Here is a 19,562-nt window from a genome sequence, read left to right as displayed (position 1 = left end):
TGTGTGCCTGTGCCTGCATGTCTTCCTTTGCTGGCTTTTGATATCGGCGTGCAAGCTAAGCGCGTTCAACGGCACGCGCATTCCTCTGGGACAACAAACCTCTTGTTTTGTGCACATGACGAAGAAAGTGATCAACTATTAAACAAATAAACAAAACATCTTGTTTTCCCTTTAGTTAACAACGCCGCCGCTTTGAAGAGGAACAAATAATGTGGGAGTGCAGAGTTGTGAGGGAAACAAGCTTATGTTGTTATTTGTTTCATCTTGTGTTCTTTTTTTTTCCCCTGCAAAGCATTTCGCGGATGTTTACCCGTCTCGCTCCCGTTCCCGCTCGCGCTCTCGTCTGTGGTTGAGGACAGGGGACTGTCCGTTGGCGATGGAATGGTGCGAGATGGGCGGCGACACTTTGGGGGGGTTGGAGGAGGAGGTAGTTGACGAAGAGTTGCTGCTGCTGCTGTTGCTGTTGTGGTTGTGGTTGTTGGTGGAGAGGTCCAGGCCGCCGGTGATGCCCGCACCCGTGTTGTTGACGCCACAGCCGCCGTGTTTGATGACATTGTCCTCCATGGTGTGGCCGCCGCCACCGCCGCCACCTCCGCCCCCGCCACCTCCGGTCACATCCTTCCACAGCTGCTGGAGCTCTGCGGGGCTCAGGCCGGCTGGAGTGAAAAAAATCAAAAGGAATGATCCAAAATGGCATCCCAGTATAGTAAGGCTGATTTTTCATTTGTCAATGTCAAATATGAAATAAAATAAAGAAACATGTATGTAAAATAGTTGTATTTTATTTTTATAAATCTTTTTTTTTATAGTACTACTGATAATTTATGTAGTTTTAATGAATTTACCATTACTTAATAAAATACTTTACATTTAAAATTACTTTTGCTATATATTTGTATTTTATTATTTACTAAAAGTAATTATTTAAATACAAAAATTATTAAAATCCAAATGAATAAATGTGCAAATAAGTACAATATTACTAATAAATATTTTAATAAATTTAATTTGTATTATTTATTGTTAATCATAACTATTACCAAATATTTAATAAAATAAATGAAATGTTAAATGCTCTGTTTTGTAATATAATATTTTTTCTAATATCAACCATAATGAGATAAAATGACAAATAAAAGAAATGAATAAATACATTTCAACAAATCATTTTGAGGAATATAAATTGTAAAATTAATGCAACAAATACTACAGGACTTGTAAATACTTATAACAATTTCAAAGTGTACAAAATAAAATTATATTTTATTATTTACAATGAAACAAGTGACCAATAATTTAATGAGAGAAATGATTATTTTTCTTTTATAATTATTACCAAATAGTTATTCAAATAAATATAGTTAAGCATTATGTCATTTTATGTAATCTAATGTTTCTACTAGTATTCAATCAGTTTCTGAGATGGAAAAAATAAATATAGATTATATATTATCTCTGGCATTTGTGAAACTACAAACAAAGGTGTTGATTTTGTTCTGGGGAAGAAAATGGAGCCTTCTATTCTCTGCTTGTCAGCAAAGCAGGTAAACAAGAAGAAGAAGAGGCAGCGGGGAAGCTGATGGAGTGTTGGGGAACAGACGAACAGCAAATACGGACACGAAATGAGGTATGGAAGGTGTCAAGGCGATCATGTGGCAAGTTAGGGACAAGGCGGCCGGCGGAGGAGCATACCAATGAGGGCAATGCAAACACACAAACGTACGACGAGATAACACAGGGGGGCCACAGGTGCATACAGATGAGCAAGACACAGCCAGACAGGGGGGTAGAGAAGCATTTGACAAACATTTGCACCTTAAACCTGCCGACAAAACACAGTATGCGTCTCATCCTCTTACCTTGCGGGGGCAGAGTCTGTCCGGGCAGGGCGGCCTGGCCGGGGGCGGGCCCGGGCAGCGAGAGCAGGCCCTGCCGCTGCATGTTGAGCAGGTGCTGCTGCTGCTGGAGCTGCTGCATCTGCAGAAGCTGCTGCTGGAAGACGAGCTGCTGGGCGGCCAGCTGCTGCTGCTGCTGCTGTTGCTATAGTGAAAGAGAGGGCGGGAAAATTACAGGAGACTTAATGACTTGAGAAAGTGTGGCAAGAAAAGCGACGTTTACGGCTTGCTTTAGCTGTGAGAGCAATGAAAATAGCTGAGGCCGAATTAAACCCTGTGGAACACCATACCTTTCGTTATACATGTGAATTCATATTGCACAAATCGTCCGTCTACTTTTTTTTTTTGCTCAACATAGTTGGTATGAAGGGATTACAATAATAAAGAAATCACATGACGTACCATCACAACAGTCAAAAGTCAACTACTGAGCCATTTATATAAAGTCAAGTTAAACTATTTTTAACAGAAATTAACACAACAGGTGTTGTGTAATTGGAAAAAAAAACATTTATTATTATAATTATTTTTATTTTTTATTTTTTTGGGGGGTGATTACGATTTTTCAGAATATAATGTGTGTGCCATGTGACATTTTAGCTTGTATATATATAAATATATATATTTTTTTATTATGCTATCTTGCGCTCTAAAAATAATCCAAATTAGATTTTAAAAAATGGACTGACCCATCTTTTCAGTTAAAAATTAAATTAATAATCCACAAAGCAACCAAATTTTTCGGGTTGGTTTGTCGTTTATTTGTTTGACCCAACTTCTTGGGTTAATTGAACAACCCAATTGAATTTGATCAAAAAACCAACCCATCTTTTTCAGTTATTAAACAAATTAAATTAATAATCTACAAAGCAACCATTTTTGGGGAGTTGTTTTGTAGTTTATTCACTTGACTCAACTTTTTGGGTAAATTAAATAACACAATTGAACTAGATCAAAAATTAATTGACCCAACTTTTTTGGGTTAAATAACGTTGTCCCTGTAATAATGTTGGGGGAAATTAAATTAATAACCCACAAAGCAAACCAATTTTTGGGTTGTTTTGTGGGTTATTCATTTGACCCAACGTTTTGGGTTAATTGAATAACCCAAAAACTTGAGTAAAGTTGATCCTTTTTTCACCCAGTTTGTTTATTTTTTTTACCCAATGTTCTTAGTGTGCTGGCCGCAAGCATCTGGAAAGAGACCTTGAGCATGAGAGTGGCTTTGAATTTTTATATATTTCAGTGGAAAGTTCAACATAATAATCTCAGGTCCATAAATATTGGGACAAAGATACAATTCTCATCTTTTTGCTGTCAAGATTTGAAATGGAATGCCGTGAGTAAAAGTAATGGGTCATTTGGCTGCTCAACTGTTCCATAGCCAGGTGGACATCTATGGCTACCAAAGGAATTAGTTGTCCCTTGTACTGTATTTATTGATGATCTGACTGCTAACAAAAGCAGCAGGATGAATTTGAAAGTGTTTCGAGCAATATTTTGTGCCCAAGTTCAGCCAAATGCTTCAGAGCTCATTGGACGATGCTTCACAGTGCAGATGGACAATGACCCAAAGCCGAAGCAGACTGCAAAAGCAACCAAACCAAACCACTTGGATCAAATCAGTATGTTTGTATCATGGAACCTCAGTGATGAGCTCACTGGAACACAACCTGCTACATAATGTAGCGATGCAGAGTTTCTGACGTCTCCCAACCATCCCATCCCACCTCCTCTGGAGAAATAAGGGAGCAATTTCTATTCCATATTCGACAGCAGCAAAAATAAAACAATTTACAAATCCAAACAGAAACAAAGCCGCCGGGAGGTCGCGCGCTGCTTCCTGTCAGGGCGACGTAATGGGCTGCTGGAGGAGACAAAGAAAGAGCGATGCCACGTGCGTTTTCCGATCAATTTGACTGTATTTGGAGTAGGCCTGACTGGCCGGGCATTGCTGAAGCTGTCAAACTCGCTCCGTCTTTCTTCTATGATAGCCAGCTGATGAGACAGTGCTATATATTTGTGTTGACCGGCTGCCTGTCAATGTGATTTATGAGTGGCACACAGTGCAACTTCAGGATAGCAGAGTGCTGATTTGTGTGTTCATGTGTGTGTGGGTGTAGAAGCAATTCACTAATGAGTCACACCCGGTCGCCTTTTTTCCCTTTCGGTCTCTATTCTAGAAATTGTTGTTGTTGCTCGAAACACTTCATTAACTGAGCAAGTCACAGCATCCTCTGCATTAAGTAGCTTGGATTGATGATTGGTGGAGGACGTCTAATAGAAAACAAAAAGAAGGAAAAAAACGTACCTCTTTAGCTTGTTTGCCAGGATGTTGCTGCTGGAGAAGCTGGAGATGAAGCTGCTCCTGCTGTTTCTTATAAAACTCCTGCAGGTGTTGCTGCACACAAAACAAACACACACATTAATTGTCCCCAAATTTGCTTTCATATAGCCCAAACAAGTCGACACACTTTATTGCATTGCATAGGAAAGATTTGAATTAATTTACAAGCTCGCCCATGAAATGCAGATTTTCCATTAAATATACAGCCATAAGTTATGCATTGATTATGCAAAAACTGCTACACATTATCAGTAATGTTTTTTGACAGCTTTTGGAATTTGCATCTGCCTTTTCTGTTTATGGGCCCAACTCAAAAACATAACTTGTATTTTTTGGTCTAAAACAAGCAATTTGCTGAGATGTGTTTACTCTAGAGCTGCCAAGATTAATTAAATCGACAACTAATCAAGTATCAAAACACTATTCCAATAATCGAGCAATTGTTTGGAGCAGGGGTGGTCAAGTTCAGTCCTCGAGAGCCCCTATCCAGCCTGTTTTCCATGTCTCCCTCTTTCAGCGCAGCTGAATCTAATGATCAGCTCATCAGCAAGCTTTGCAGAAGCCCGATAACGATCCTGATCATGAATCAGGTGCGTTAGTGGAGAGAAACATGGAAAACAGGCTGGATAGGGGCTCTCGAGGACCGAACTTGGCCACCTCTGGTTTAGAGCCATTCTTTCACTTAAAATTGTCCAAATCCTCCCATTTTAGCCTTTCAACATCAACGCAAAATCGGCAGTAATTCAACACCTTTAAGTGTTTTTATTTTTTTTATTTTTTTTTTACACTAAGATGGAGTTAAAAAAAAAAAACTCTGATAGTAGCTGAAATTTAACACTAGTCGACACTAGTCAGTGTTGATTTTTAAACTTTACACTTAATGTGTCTATATTGGACCATACTGAATATAGTTCAGACAACAGTTAAAAGAGTCAATTTTTCTTACACATAGATGGAGTTAAAGCAACACTGATGGTAGCACTCCCTTTCTGTCTTTTATGGAACAGAGTTATAGAACCACGTGTTGCTTTGGCATACATTCGGCATCTTGTTAATGCGTTTAAAATGCAGCCGAAGAATATTTTTAAATGTCAACTGTATTACCTTGCAATCTTTCTATTTAATAGAACTCACCATTGAAATGGATGGTGCAGTTCTCTTCCATATAGATGCATCCACATGATTAAATACACACTAATAAAAATAGCAAACAATGAATGTGAGGCTATGACTGACTGCAAACTCTTGCTCCATTCAGTTCATCAACATAAATCAACAACAGAACATTGCTCACAGTCTCATTTGCAACAGAGTGTTTCCCGTTCATTATGAACAACTGATGCTTCGACATAATACAACGCCGCTCGCATATCTCGTATATTGCCGAAATCTAATTCTCCCGATTAATAATTGAGCATTTAAGTGCCCGTAAGTTGCCATGACAGACGCGGTCGCAAAGTCTACCGCACACAACGTGACATCCCGGAATAAAGAGGAACAATCGTGATAAGTGACAATCTTAATTAAACAATTCTCCTTTCCTTAATCAAATCCACAAATGAGAAATGCACTTCAACTCTGACACCGCCGCGTTCCTAAATGTTACATCATCCGTCACCTACACTATCACTCAGCACCGAGTAGTGGCTTGCAGTCCCAGATGAGGGAATTGAACCGGCGACACGTGGGAGATGCTTAATTAGAGGCGACGTGGAGCAAGCTAGGTAATTTCAGATTCCTCTCGGTAAAAGCATGTCAAGGACGTACGCAGCAACTGGTAGCTAGCATGCACGGGGTCAGTTTTACTGCATAGAGGTAAAGCAAAGCTGCATTTTGTTCAATTTGCTTTTGTTTTATTTCTATGTTGTGCAGAGTGTTAAAGTAAAAGCTGGTTTAAAGGTTCATAATTAGCGCAAACTCAAAGCTAATTTCCATAAGCTCGTCTTTTGCATTTAATATTACATGCTAGCTATAAGCTAGCGGCCTTGCATTATATGAAATGATATGGTTTAGTTGAACATTTTAGTATTCAAACCATAAATTTTAACTTTTTTGTGGGTTGTTGCAGCTGTTTGAAGGCACATAATTACTGTAATCTCTATGCTAATTTCCTTTAGCTTGCTATGGCATTTAACATCGCATGCTAGCAACAAAGGAGTGGTCTTTCACAAAATGAAATTATACGGTTTGGTTGAACATTTTGATACATCCAAAGTTTTATTTTTTATGCTTTATGTGTGTGAGCGAGTTAAAATAGCAGCTGTTTAATGTCTTATAATTACTCTAACTTTATGGTAACTTCCGTTAGCTTGCTATGGCGTTTAACATTACATGCTAGCACTAAATGCGTGGTGGACTTTCATGAGACAAAATTATTTGGTTTGGTTGAACATTTTGGCATTTACTTATACAATGTTTACAGCAGACTTCAAGTGTGACAAACAACTTTGCTTCTTTTTGGCAGTGCGTAAGTTAGAGCCCTCTATTTGTTTTCTCAAAGTTCCTGCTTTTTACTGCAATATCGGTGTAGCTCATACTACCGAAGACAAATTTGTTTGCTTTTTACATACTTAAAGATGATAAAAGATGATGATTCTGATTCTCAAAGTGATGTTACATGATCGTCTCCCATTTTTTGACACCAAGAGAGTGAGATAGATGCTAATGCTAAGGAATACGTTTTTAATATGTTTCAAGGTGAAATGTGTTTAAACGTGGGAAGGGTAAAGAAATTTCAAAATGTCCCAATGTTAAAGGGCAGATTTGGTCTGGAGCCGTGGTGTTGACGGTTTACCTGCTGCAGCATGACCGCCTGCTGCTGCTGGAGGAGCGCCTGTAGCTGCTGCGGGGAGAGCACCTGCTGCTGGAGGATCTGCTGCATTTGTTGTGGCGTGATCACCTGGGGACTCATCATGGCCACTGAGACAGGAACCTACGACATAGCAGAGGAATGGAAAGGAAGGTTGAGGAAGAGACCTTTTCCAGAACTGAGTTACATTTGGCACTTCATTTTATACAGCATTTTTTCACTTTACAAGGCCCTCAAAGTGCTTTATTTTTACATTCGACTACTCAGTCACCTACTGATGACGCAGCAACAGGCGCTCAACAGGAGGGTTCAGTATCTTGCTCAAGGTTAGTTCAACGTGGTCACAGTGGCATGGGATTGAACCCACAACCTCAGGGTTGGGAGATGGCGACTCTACCACTGAGCCACGTCGCCCCACTTGGTGTATATATTGGTGCACACTGAATATAATTATATATATTAAAAAAAAAAACTTTTAAACCTACTGTGGACACCATTTAACTCTGAAAATGCAAAAATTACACTTCAGGAGTTAAAAGCAAGTCCCAAAAATGTAACCCTGAAATTTTAACACTCCAATTTTGTTCAATGTTGGCTAGAGGAGATGTTGAAGGACAGTTGGGTGCCGTGCCTTTGTGTTGCTCGTCTTATTTTTCCATCCTCCCCATTCCCGTAGGGAAAAGTAAGCCATTTAAATAGACATAGACCTTAATTAGCAGGTCCCTTGAACTCCCCTACTTCAAATTTTCCTATCAGTGAAGCTAATGTGAAACAGCCAGGAAGTGGATTAAAACAGCTCAGTTGTTCAGAAATGTTCTTGTTTATTGATTGTACTCGACTTGATCAAACCGCACAAAATGAACTCCACTTGAATGTGATTCTTACACACGAAATGTTTCCGGCATCTTGGATTTTCCCAACCAATCCGATGATAATATCAACATGTAGTCACGCCCAGGCGGACACTAATTGCAGCGGTGTTTGTCGTCCGGGCGGCCATGACGGTAGCCGTCCCGCACGTTGTGTCAAGGGGCCAATAAGACATCCCCGTCCTCATCGCCGCTAATCAAGGCGCCTTGATTACTTTCCACGCGTGTCTCTCTTCCCTTCTTTCTCGCTGCCTTCCTTGCAGGCTGTCAGGCCTTGACACGTCCTTGTTTAGCTCCTCTCCCCTTCCCGGCCCAGGTTCTCCCCCCTCTTTGATTAGCTGAGACATTTGCATGGTCACTACACATTTTTCATTTTAGAAGTCATTATGCATTAGTGGCTCCTGATCGCCCGCCTTGACTAATCCTGATGAACTGAAAATCACATCTGAAGGTCAACTCGCAGCCGGCCCCTGCTGCACATTCATATTCATATTCAAACAAATCCTGCCTCCATTGTTCATTAGGGTCTTAGCGAGGAGGGAGTTGGCCGAAGGTGCACGAGGACGCGGAGGAGGAGGATGTTGTCGGAGCTGCGGACGACAAGGAAACGCGTGCACAACAAGCGGGAGGCTGAACAAAAGCCGTCAAAAAGTTGGCAATTAAACAGCCCGCGCGTAATTATGCAAATGGCCTGCTTACACCTTCAACGTTATTAACCCTTAAAGGTACATTGGCAAGGTAAGTAAGTAATTACCCCGCAGTCACGACTGGTTCTGTGTCAGGCCGCCGTGACAATGGTGCAGAAACAACATTAAAGATGCACTCATTAAGACTATTAATTGGATGCTGGCTCAGAGATGTTTTTACTGCACAAAAGCAGAAAAGGCTTTGGATTTAACAGAAATGTATGCGCATGCATATATAAAGTGAATTTGCTTTTAAAATTCCACACTGTACTTCAAAGTGCTTCTGTGTTGTCTAAGTGGGGAAATAAAGGCATTCATGGTCAAATACCTATACGATGAATAATGCAGTGAATTTATAAAAAAAAAAAAAAAAAGCATTTTAATGAGTGAAGTAGAATGACAATACAAACTAAAAACTAGTTGAAGTCACCTGCAAGTTGCTTACGCTGATTGTTTTTTTTCTTCTTCCCAAAAATCAAATAGAGAAAAAAGCCTCAGTGCATTGTGAAGTGCAGCACAATGCTAATTCCCGCATTTAACTGCATGCTTGACGTATCAGAGGCTACCAGATGAAAGCAGATAAGTAATTGCTCTCTTGGTTCACATTCTTCACTGACAACCCATAAATTTAATTTTACACGCACGTTCATTTACATTTTCGAGTATATGACATGATAATTGCGGGAATATAACACCTCCATTGGGCGAGATGCCGCACCAGGGCTTGATTGACGTGAGCGTCGAATTGAAAGGAACAGCGGGCTGAATTGCTTCGGCGAGAAATGATTTTGCCACGCAGGGGGGAAATTAATGAGCATTTACTCCATGATGATGGCATTGGCACAAACATCCACACGCTGCAGAAGAGGGGACATGATATCCGATTGGAAGGTGTGTATGTTGCTTTGTAATCCACAATGAGACATTGATGACAAGCTATGTTCTACTGTTTCAAGACCAAAACAGCGTAATAGGCAGGAAAAAAACCCAACCCAAAACATTCAGAATCAAATGGCGTGCAGTTGATGACGACGTGAAATCACACAATAATTAACCAAATTGAGAATGATGCACGATTAGTAGAAAGAAGGGACAGACCACTTTGGATTTTTTTTAAGGCCGATTACAATATTGGGCAGGGAAAAAAAAAAATCCAACAGCCGGTTAATAAATAAAGACCAGTTAAAATTGATTTTTGACTTAAATTACTGTCAATGGCAGCGAATGAGTTCAATGATTGCCAGCCAAGTAAAATGGATCTTTGACGTCTATAGCCGTCAGTGGCAGTGAATGAGCTAATCTATATAATTAATAAAATAACTTTTTTACTCTCATAACGCTTATGACAACAAAAATATGAACATTTAGAACATTTGACTGTTTTACAGTACTATTACTTTACTTTTTTACCTTTAGTCTTTAACTTTTCAACAGAGAATCATTTTTGAGTACAAAAACATGCAAAAATGCATTAATTGATGAATATATATTTAGATTTAGGCCATAAATGTATGCAAACATAGTGTAGTGTAGTTGGCAATGTAGTTGCATGCTTTTACTTTCTTTTGGTATTTTAGAAGACTAGCGGAGATAAAAGATGGTAATGGCACCAATGTGGGAGGGAACGCAGCAGACTCCCGGCTAATCAAAGCGGCTCCCCTCATTCTATTTAAATGAGAGTGTGACACCCCCACCAAAATGAAATGGGAGACAAACCTTTTCTTTTCCAGAAGCAAAGTTTCCCATCAGGAAATGTGTGTCCACTTTCATTTATTAAACTTACTCAAAATGTTCACGGTGATTCTAAGTAGGGCTGCACAATATATCGAAAAAACATATTGTCATTGCAATATTGGTATATGCAATATGTGTACCACAAAGACACACAATAAGTTTAATTTGAAATGTTTTGTTTTTATCTGACTGACTAATCAGATGCAAACTTAAATTTGCACCAAATCGCCAAGAGGCATTACTAACACTAAATAACTTTGAAAACAATTATAAATATAAAAAAATGCAAGTTATTACAATTACTTGGCTAAGTATACAATTAGCCAACTTATTTTGCAGCATGAAACTTTAATTGGATAATACAAATGTAATTTCTTTAGGTACATGTTAAATATCGCAAGAATATCGATATCGTATTATTCAACATCCATATCGAATAGTGCATGTTTTTCCAAAATCGGGCAACCCTAATTTTAAAAATACACTGTTTCTCCAGCTCCGTTTATTGCCAATGGTGAGAAGCAGAAGATTTTACTCATCAAGTAAGATCATGTTCAGGACTGGAGCTTTTGCAGCACTAATGTAACCCAACATTTCGAAAAGGGCCAAATATCGGTTGATAAAATCAGTCTACACTCTAAAAAAAACAGTTGAGTCAAAAGTAACCCAATTATGGATCAAAAATGGACCGATCCACGTTATGGGTCAATTTGACCCAACTTTCTAAGTCGTTTTATCCAAAATGACCCAATTTTTTTGACCCAAGTAAAGAATCTTTTCAATATTTATGAGGTCATCGATTTCTTGACTCCAAATTGGGTCAAATCGACCCAAGTAGAGGATCGGTTAATTTTTGACCCATAGTTGGGTTATTTGTAACCCATTTGTTTTTAGAGTTTACAATTACTAAAATGGAACAATTCAAAGGAAAAGATTGGCCAAATCTTCCATCCATTACACAATTTCCACAATGAGGTGTAGAGAAATGGATTTTTCGGACGAACCTTGGCGATAGCCGGCGTATCCGAGTTAAACAATTAGCAGACAACTCGCCGTGTGAGGCAGGAAGCGGTGATTAGATGTCAGCCATAAACATGGCGGGGGAGGCGGGGAGGTGTCGGATGGTTATCAAGGACTCGGTGCTGCAGTGTCGGACAGGCTGAGTTGCGCCACGCTGAGAACTGGAAGGCTTGGAGCTGATAATTACTGCAGACCCTTGGCAGCGAGAGCCACTGCTAATTAAGACAAGAGCTTGTACACATTGAAAAGAGGCAGAAAGACAATGAAAAGCCAGCCCACGATGAGCAATCCCGATTCCACCGTCCCTTGGGGCCAAAACTCAAGATGACCCTCCTTTGCTTTTGGACTCGTGACCTCTCGTTTCCCTTGAGCCGACGCTGCTCATTTACTATCCAATTACTGCCAAACGCGGCAACACAATTATTGATGGCCGCCACTTTGGGCGTGAGGGAGCGCGGAGGCCCCGGGGGCACCTGGCGTGGCGGGCGCGCGACTCTGAAGTTCAAGTGCGCACCCGCGAGATCAATACCGAAGATTGTCAGGACTCAGGCTAAGTAGATTACGAAATGTTTTCCCAAATCAATTTCCATAAGCGCTCGGCGCTACGTGGGAAGCTCCATTTATCACAACAGAAAGACGCATCATGTAAAAAGCTTGGAATAAAAAGCGCCCGAGGAGATCGGGGGCAGGCTTAGCACGGTTTTTCCTCATTGATTTATCTCGACATGCAGATAGACATCGATTAAGTCTTTTGAACGCGGCGTGCGTCGCTCCCCGCGCGCGACCTCGCTTGTTTGTGACGCTATCAGTACAAATAGCGGCGGCTTTATCGCTCAAGTGGCGTGCGTGCGTGCGTTTGCTCCCGACGGACGGCGCCCCGCAGGTTTTTTTTTTAGAAAAATGCTTAAGTAGAGAAGATGCTGGAATAGAGTGTGGGGCGGCTTGGCAGTGGCACTTCCCTCTGATGTTGCAGGTAAAACGGCCTTCCACTGGATCAGCCTCTTCATCAGTGACACACAGTAAATTACAAGTGCTTCACGCGGCTCACTGAATTACAGTTCATCACTCGGAAAGGCTTCCAACAACCCCCCTCTCCCGCTCCCCCCGCCCCTCCGCACACACCCGTCACCAGCGGGGCCCAGGCGTATCAGATCTGGCGGTTAGGATCCAATTAACACCCTGGCCAGAATCATCTGATTGCATGTGTAAGTGCTGGTATAACTCGTTTATTGCGGCCATGTATCTTCTGTCACAAGGTAAATTTGTTGCCGCTACATCAAAGGTCTGAGATACTTCTTTTGAGCCCCCCCCCCCACCCCACCCCACCTCCTCACTTTCTTCCCTCTCTCCAAACTCAGCTATGCAGCGCCTTGGGGTTGCATTTCACCTCCTTTTGCATCACAATGATGAACCTGCGCTGTCCCCGCAATTTACCAAGCTTGTCCTGTAGGTACAAAAAGGAGGGAGGGATGGAGGGAAGGGGGGAAGGAGGGAATCTTGTTTTCTAGTTATAAAAGCAGTTGTGTTTGACTTAAAATGTGCTGACGCTTCCCCCCTCTTCCCCTTCTTCTTAGAGTCAACACAAGTTTTGCTCATGAATACATCATATTTTCCCCATTTTTCTCCATGGCCCTCAGCTGTGATCGTATTTTCAGACGCAACCAGGGGCTATTCATACATGTAAATGTGAGATAACAGCTTTTTTTTTTTCTGATGTCAGCTAACCTGTTCTCATCAACACTTTTTTTTTTAATCACGTGTGAAATTTATAGAGGAAGACCGCAAAGCAGATGTTGATTTTATTGGGCTACAAATGGGGCTAATTGGACGTCCCGAAAAGAAACAAACACCTGTTCTTGAATGCTCAGGGTTCCGCAGATGGCACTCAATGCTGCAAGGGGAATAATTGCACCTCATTAATATGGCGGATGTTTATGCCGTTCAATTTGGCTTTTGCATGTTGCAGATGAAAAGATTTGGTCTGTTCGTTACTATTCATGTTTATCTTTGCTTTTTTTCCCCTACAACTTTGAGAGCACTTGGACAACATCCACAAAGTAGCAAGCATTTTTTTTTTTAAAGCTTTATGCATAATATCAATCAAATATGAATATGAGGAGCAGGTATTATTTTTGGCCACTTGGGGCTCACTATCATGTTCTACAGTAGGGCTGAACGATTTCAAAAAACAATCTAAGTGTGTTTTATTTTCATTAATATTGTGATTGCCATTTAAAATAGCATCATTTTTTCAAAGGTCCTCTTCCCATATATATTTTTTCTGCCTATGCTCTTTTCATTGCATCTGCTTACCCTTGGGTTCTATCTTAAGAAAACAGTGATGGTTGTTTTTAAGTGCTACAAGAAAATCTTTTTTTTTTCCCCAGTCTTTCAGGACGTCTACGATTTTAATCTAATAAACCCAACAAACGTTTATTTAATTGTGTCATTTCTTCAGAAATAATTCCTGTGCAAAATCTTCCGACAACAATAATGTATACTGATTCTAAATCAATTTTAACATAAACTTAAGATATAGATATCACAATAACATCTGGATGTAACAGAACATAAGAACAACAAACAGCTTTTAACAATTCAGAAGACAAAATTCGATTTCACGATTTAGCAAATTGCGATGATCAAAATGACGATTTAGCAAATTAATTTGATTTATTGCCCAGCCCTAAACACAATGCTTTCTGAATTCAAGGCAAGACAGCCTGATTTTTTAGAAAAGGCTCCTTTCTTGCTGTTGATTTTAAACCCTATACTTTTGTCTTGAATTTGAGGATAAAATCATATTGAGAAAAAAATCATAAAATGTTTCAATAAAGATGGGTTAGTTTGGTGAATGTGCATAGGAAACTGGTGGGGTTCAGTATCTCCAACAAGGTAAGAACCACTGACATAGATGACGATACAGGGAAAAATCTGCAAATTTCATTTTCTTGGTCCATCTATAAAGTTGTGCTCATCTGCTAAATATCCTATTTGTTTATTCGATTCTGTGGCGATCGGTCATTAGCACTCAGCCGTCACAGCCCGAGGGCGCCAAGCTAACGTGTCCTATCCGCCCACATATAGTCGCGTCTGGCAACAGCGAAAGTTTTCTTTGGGTGTGTTTGGTGCCGCGTGAGGATGCATTATGTACACGCCAATGAAACCGTCACCGCGCGCCGGCCTCGCTAATCCTCCCCGCCTCTCGTTGTCGGCGATTCTTTATTTGTGCTTCAAATGTCAGTGTATAAACACCTTTCGCGGTGCCAATATGAGTACCAAGAAGAAGAAGACGAGGAAGCAGCATGGCAGCGGCGGGGAGGATTTAGCGGGAGAAATAGGTGTTTATTGAGCGCTCCCGTGGGCTTACCGTGTAATAATAGACCTGTCACATTACGCAAATGTGCAGGTTTGTGTGTTTGTGACTTGTTTCTTTGTGTGCAAATGCCGGAGTGGCCTGCCTGCCTGCGCATCATCAAGCAAGCGAGCGGATAGAATTAGTCAGGCGAGAGCGACTTTAGCCACTAATACGGGTAATTAAAACTCCAAGCGGAGGCACTTAGATGCATGTGTACTAAATAATTTACATGCCATGATCTATGGATCATTTCCCTCTCTTAAATAGCAAAGACTGAGGAAGACGGCAGAGGATTTATCAGTAAAGCGGGATGTCATGGTGATATTAATCCTTTCCCCACTTTCTGCTGTGTTAATCATACACGGGGATCAAATGTGCGTGCTGGAAAACACGTCGCCATTGGCAAAGAAGAAGCTAATAAAATATTGCACTGTCAAACACATTTTATAATCCCCGTAAAATGAAGTAGTTTCATTGGGAACAAACAGGGCAGAACAATTAAAAAAAAAAAATCTATTTGTGATTCATCTTTCCTCAATATTTCAATTTCATACACAATTATTTTATCAAGATCCGTGTGTTTTTATCAAACACAAGCAATAAATCAATCTGTATTACAATAAACAAAATCTGATTTATTATACATTGGCTAAATGTGGTAACATAGGTTAGGCTTACGCTAAAATAGACAATTTATCTACTGCAAATACTTATTAACTTGGTAAAAACTTTGACTTGCAGTGTTTTCGGAAGCGTTCACTACTCAACTATACAACATTCAACCCAACAAGTGTGGCATAAACATAAATCACTAAGTCACAGATCAGATTACAACAAATGTGTGGCATCATCACTTAACCTTCTCATGTTTCATGAAACAATTACGTAAACATGTGGAATGCACTTCTTAAGCACTGTACGTACCTGGACACTAGAGGTCCAATGATTAATTGATAAATAATCAATTATCTTTTTTTTTCAAGAAATATGTAAGGACCTTGCATATTTTAGAATTGTTCAAATCCTTGGAATTCCATCCTTTTAACAGTAAATCACAGATTTCTGTAATCCTTCATGAAAGCAGACTGATCTTTTGTGCTTGAGCAAAATCTGCTTAGACTTTGAAAAACAATGACATTCAGTTTTCTGTCAATTTTCTGACATGTTATACACCAATCCCACAATCGAATCACAATTACAATTTTTGCATTACCTTCACTGTTAATTTGGAATAATGTCATGATTATGAATAAGGGAATAGAAAAAAAAATCTAATTCATTGATTAATCAATTATAAAAATAATAGTTATTTGAAGCTGTACTAGACATTGTTTGACTAAAATATAAATATTCTTTAGAGAAATTAAGTGGAATGAAGCAGACTCCTACTACATTGCGATGTTCATTTGAATTTGATTAATTGTTCAGCTCTCGCTGTAAATAAGTAGAAGTACTGTAACAAACAAAGCAATTTTATAAAATAACTTTCTGCTGCTGTTTTAAACTGACATTTCCACGATTAAAGCATGACCTCGATAAAATGTCACTTGGAATGGAGTCCCATTCGAATGGCTTTGCAACAATGAGACTTTTTGGCGGGGATGTTAATAAAGGCCGGATCAACGGTTGGATTTGTGATGGCCGAGGACAAGCTCGCGATTCATATTGATTCTTATCACCAACACCAGGCAAGGATGGAGTAAGCAAATGTAAATATTCAATATTTACCTTCTTGGGCTGTTATTCGAGGCTTGGACACGGCCTGATTGTTATCATGCGCCCACAATGTTGCCTTTCAATATTGTCTCTTTGCTACATATGTGTGCATTTTGTAGACCAGCATCCCACTTGTAGAAATAAATTCAAGAAGTTGAGCAACAATTTCAACTGTTCCCAAATAATAAAAGTGACATTTTTAGCACTCCTGATGTGCAGAGGCTTGACGAAGATTTCGTCGAGTGTATTTTTTTGTAATTAACCACACGGTGTGACACCAATTGAATGTGTTGCCATTGCTAGACTCTGTGAAAGCATCATCCAGTGAGGTTGACGCCAATTTCCGTCTCATTAACCGCTAACACAGTTCAATTAGATCTTTGACGTCTACAGTCGTCAATGGCAGCCAATGAGTTGCTACACCCAAACTCCATTGAATTTGGCCCGTGAAGGCAAAAAATATTAATAACGGTACCAAAAAAAAAAGTCAGATAAGCACAACAAAGTTCCTTGAGAACAATGAGAAGAGTGTTAACACGAGCCAAGGTAACAGCAGGTGTCGGTAGGACGTGTTCATGTGTACGGAGGTGTGACAGAGGTGGAAGCGTGCATATACGCAAGTGTGACCTTTTCCCAAATCAATGACGACGGGAATACACGGCTCGCAGTCAATAAGCTAAATTAGCCTCCACAAATGGAAATGACACGAAGATAAAATTAGCAGACTGCAACATGCTAAGATGTCGTCAACTACATTAGGATGGGAACACATCGTGCACGTTATCCGAGATAAGGAATACAAGAACACTTTCTGAATTAATGGTGAAGAGAGCCAGATTCAACGAATTAGCTACTCTCCTTTTTCATTTTGTTCACCAGTCAACCCTATACCTCACTGACTGTCTTGAATTAGAAAAAAATATATATATATATTTTTTTTTTCAATAAATAAGTGTTTGGTGAATAGAAAACTTTTTGCTCTTACTGTTGAAGCATGAAATTTCAATTAACAAAGACCTTGGTCACTGGTACCGGCACCCTGCATGAGAACCCGATACATTGAAACCAGCCCGATACCGAAACCTGGTCTTGGTATTCGTCCATCCCTAAATTATACTTTTGAGTATTATTGGCGGCAAATACCATAATTTCCGGGCTATAAGCCGCTACTTTTTTCACTTGCATTCGACCCTGCGGCTAATACAACGGTGCGGCTTATCCACCAGGGGGCGCACTATAAAAGAAGCACAAGAGCGCTTAGGCAGAGCAAAACAAACCAAGTGAGGCCAAATACAGTAGGAGAGACAGAACGAGAGCGAGTTTGCGCCCTCGTTATGGAAAAGAAACGGAGAAGTGCATTAGATGCTGCATTTAATTTAAAGGCGATCGACCTGTTCGATTCTGACACCGACAAAGTGGAAGAGGAGATTTTTGGTTTTGAGAGTGATAACAAAGGAGAGAGAGTGGCCGACGAGGCCATTCTGGGGCTGTTCGGTTCCGACACTGAGGAAGAGGACGATGGCACGTGAATTACCGGTAATGAATGACTTTTCTGCTATAGTAGGCTGGTTATTTTCGTTGCAGTAATGCATTTTTGTACAGCCGTGGTTTTATTAATGCACCTTTACTGCCGTGTTATTGGCAAGCACTTTTAAAAACGGACTGCATTTAGCCATTTGATGTTGTTGCCTTGTCAAGCGTTGTAAGTTTTGTTCTGTTGTTATACTGAACTTCTACAACGGTGACTGCAGGACGTGTGCTGTATTGTTTGTGCACCTCACAAATGCTGTTCAGATGTTAATAAATGGCACGCTTTGTCTTCCCAAACAGTCATTTCTGTCACGACAATCCCCTCTGTGCTAGCGGGGAACCCTTATATACCGGTGGGTTAACATTAAAACACCTGCGGTTTACAGTTGGGTGCGGCTTATACATGTAACAATCTTGAGAATTCCCCAAATTTAGCTAGCCCGGCTTATAGTCAAGTTACGGTACATGATATTGACCATTGACCAATATTCCATCTACTCCGATTTGACACGAATGACTTGGATGTCTCCTCAGTGTGTTTTTCAGAAGCCAACGCTGACCTTACTGCAGAATAGCGCCCGGCCGTCCGGCTTTAGGATTCTGTGACAGATCCGAGGGATTGCGCGGGCCAAATCAAACACACTTGTGTAACGCAGGCAATCTTTTGGGAAGGAGGGTGGGGGGCATGTATTATGGATGGACTTAAGGAGATTAGACAGGGAGCTGCTTTACCTGCAGTGGACGCTGCTTGTCCTGGCTCTTTGGAGATTTCAGGCCACAGCCTGGCTGCTGCAACAGTAATTGCCTCGCTACTTGGAGGGCCTGCCAAGAAAGACAAGAAGAAGATGGGCAAAAATGTCAGGCTGTTTTTCTGGCAACCCACAAAGAGAAATAACATTTGTCCAGAGCAGGGATGAGCGACTTGAGGGTTTGAAGCAAACAAACTACAGTAAATTCATACATTTATTTTAAAATGACCATTCAAGGATGGCACAAAACTGCTGAACAGCAAAACAACATTAAGTACAACAAATCATCACTTTGACCATTTTTCACAAAACTCAACTCCCACAAAATGTCCATATTGTTGAGGTTTGTCCTGTACGGAAGCGTGGAACTATCAATGGGGAGTAAATATTGTTGACTGGTGAGTATGTTGCAAGTATGTTTTAATGTATTCAAATACATTTAAATATACTTGCTAATACAAATTCATATGTATTTGTAGGCTAAATGCTAAAGCATAGCATATTTTCCCATAATGCCTGGGGGTATTACTTGCACATTGTATTAAATTGGCCAAATGCTTCAAAAAAACAAAAAAACATACTAATGTCAACTTGAAATATGCTGTTTGTAGCAATTAGCCTACAATTACATTTGAACGTACCTGCGAGTATGTATGAACGTACTTACGGGTTTGGACAATTTTGCGAGTACGTTCAAACGTATTTTAACATGTTCAAACTTCGAACGTACTCGCCAATCAAAAATGTTTACTCCACATTGGCAGTTAAACTTCTTGCATGTCATTCCAAATCTGCCAGAAAATTATTAGTATAAAACCCTTTGTAAGTGCCATTAAGCCTTGTCTGCCA

General features: G+C 40.2%; 1 protein-coding gene across 6 annotated transcripts in view; it reads right to left on the bottom strand.

Annotated features, from left to right (window-relative positions):
- Positions 1–19,562, bottom strand: part of foxp2 (forkhead box P2) — a 112,731-nt gene that overhangs the window by 30,766 nt on the left and 62,403 nt on the right. For all 6 annotated transcript variants that reach the window (XM_077544785.1, XM_077544787.1, XM_077544788.1 and 3 more), the window contains 5 exons: positions 18,697–18,786; positions 7,037–7,174; positions 4,207–4,296; positions 1,860–2,040; positions 311–656 (listed from right to left, as the gene is read on the bottom strand). In XM_077544785.1, coding sequence (XP_077400911.1) covers positions 311–656; positions 1,860–2,040; positions 4,207–4,296; positions 7,037–7,174; positions 18,697–18,786 — 845 coding nt within the window. The remainder of the gene's footprint in view (positions 1–310; positions 657–1,859; positions 2,041–4,206; positions 4,297–7,036; positions 7,175–18,696; positions 18,787–19,562) is intronic.

The sequence above is a fragment of the Vanacampus margaritifer genome, chromosome 15 (assembly GCF_051991255.1).
Source record: "Vanacampus margaritifer isolate UIUO_Vmar chromosome 15, RoL_Vmar_1.0, whole genome shotgun sequence".
NCBI classification, from domain to species: domain Eukaryota; kingdom Metazoa; phylum Chordata; class Actinopteri; order Syngnathiformes; family Syngnathidae; genus Vanacampus; species Vanacampus margaritifer.
The sequence above is the reverse complement of the archived record's forward strand: the minus strand, read 5'-3'. Positions and strand labels throughout refer to the sequence as shown.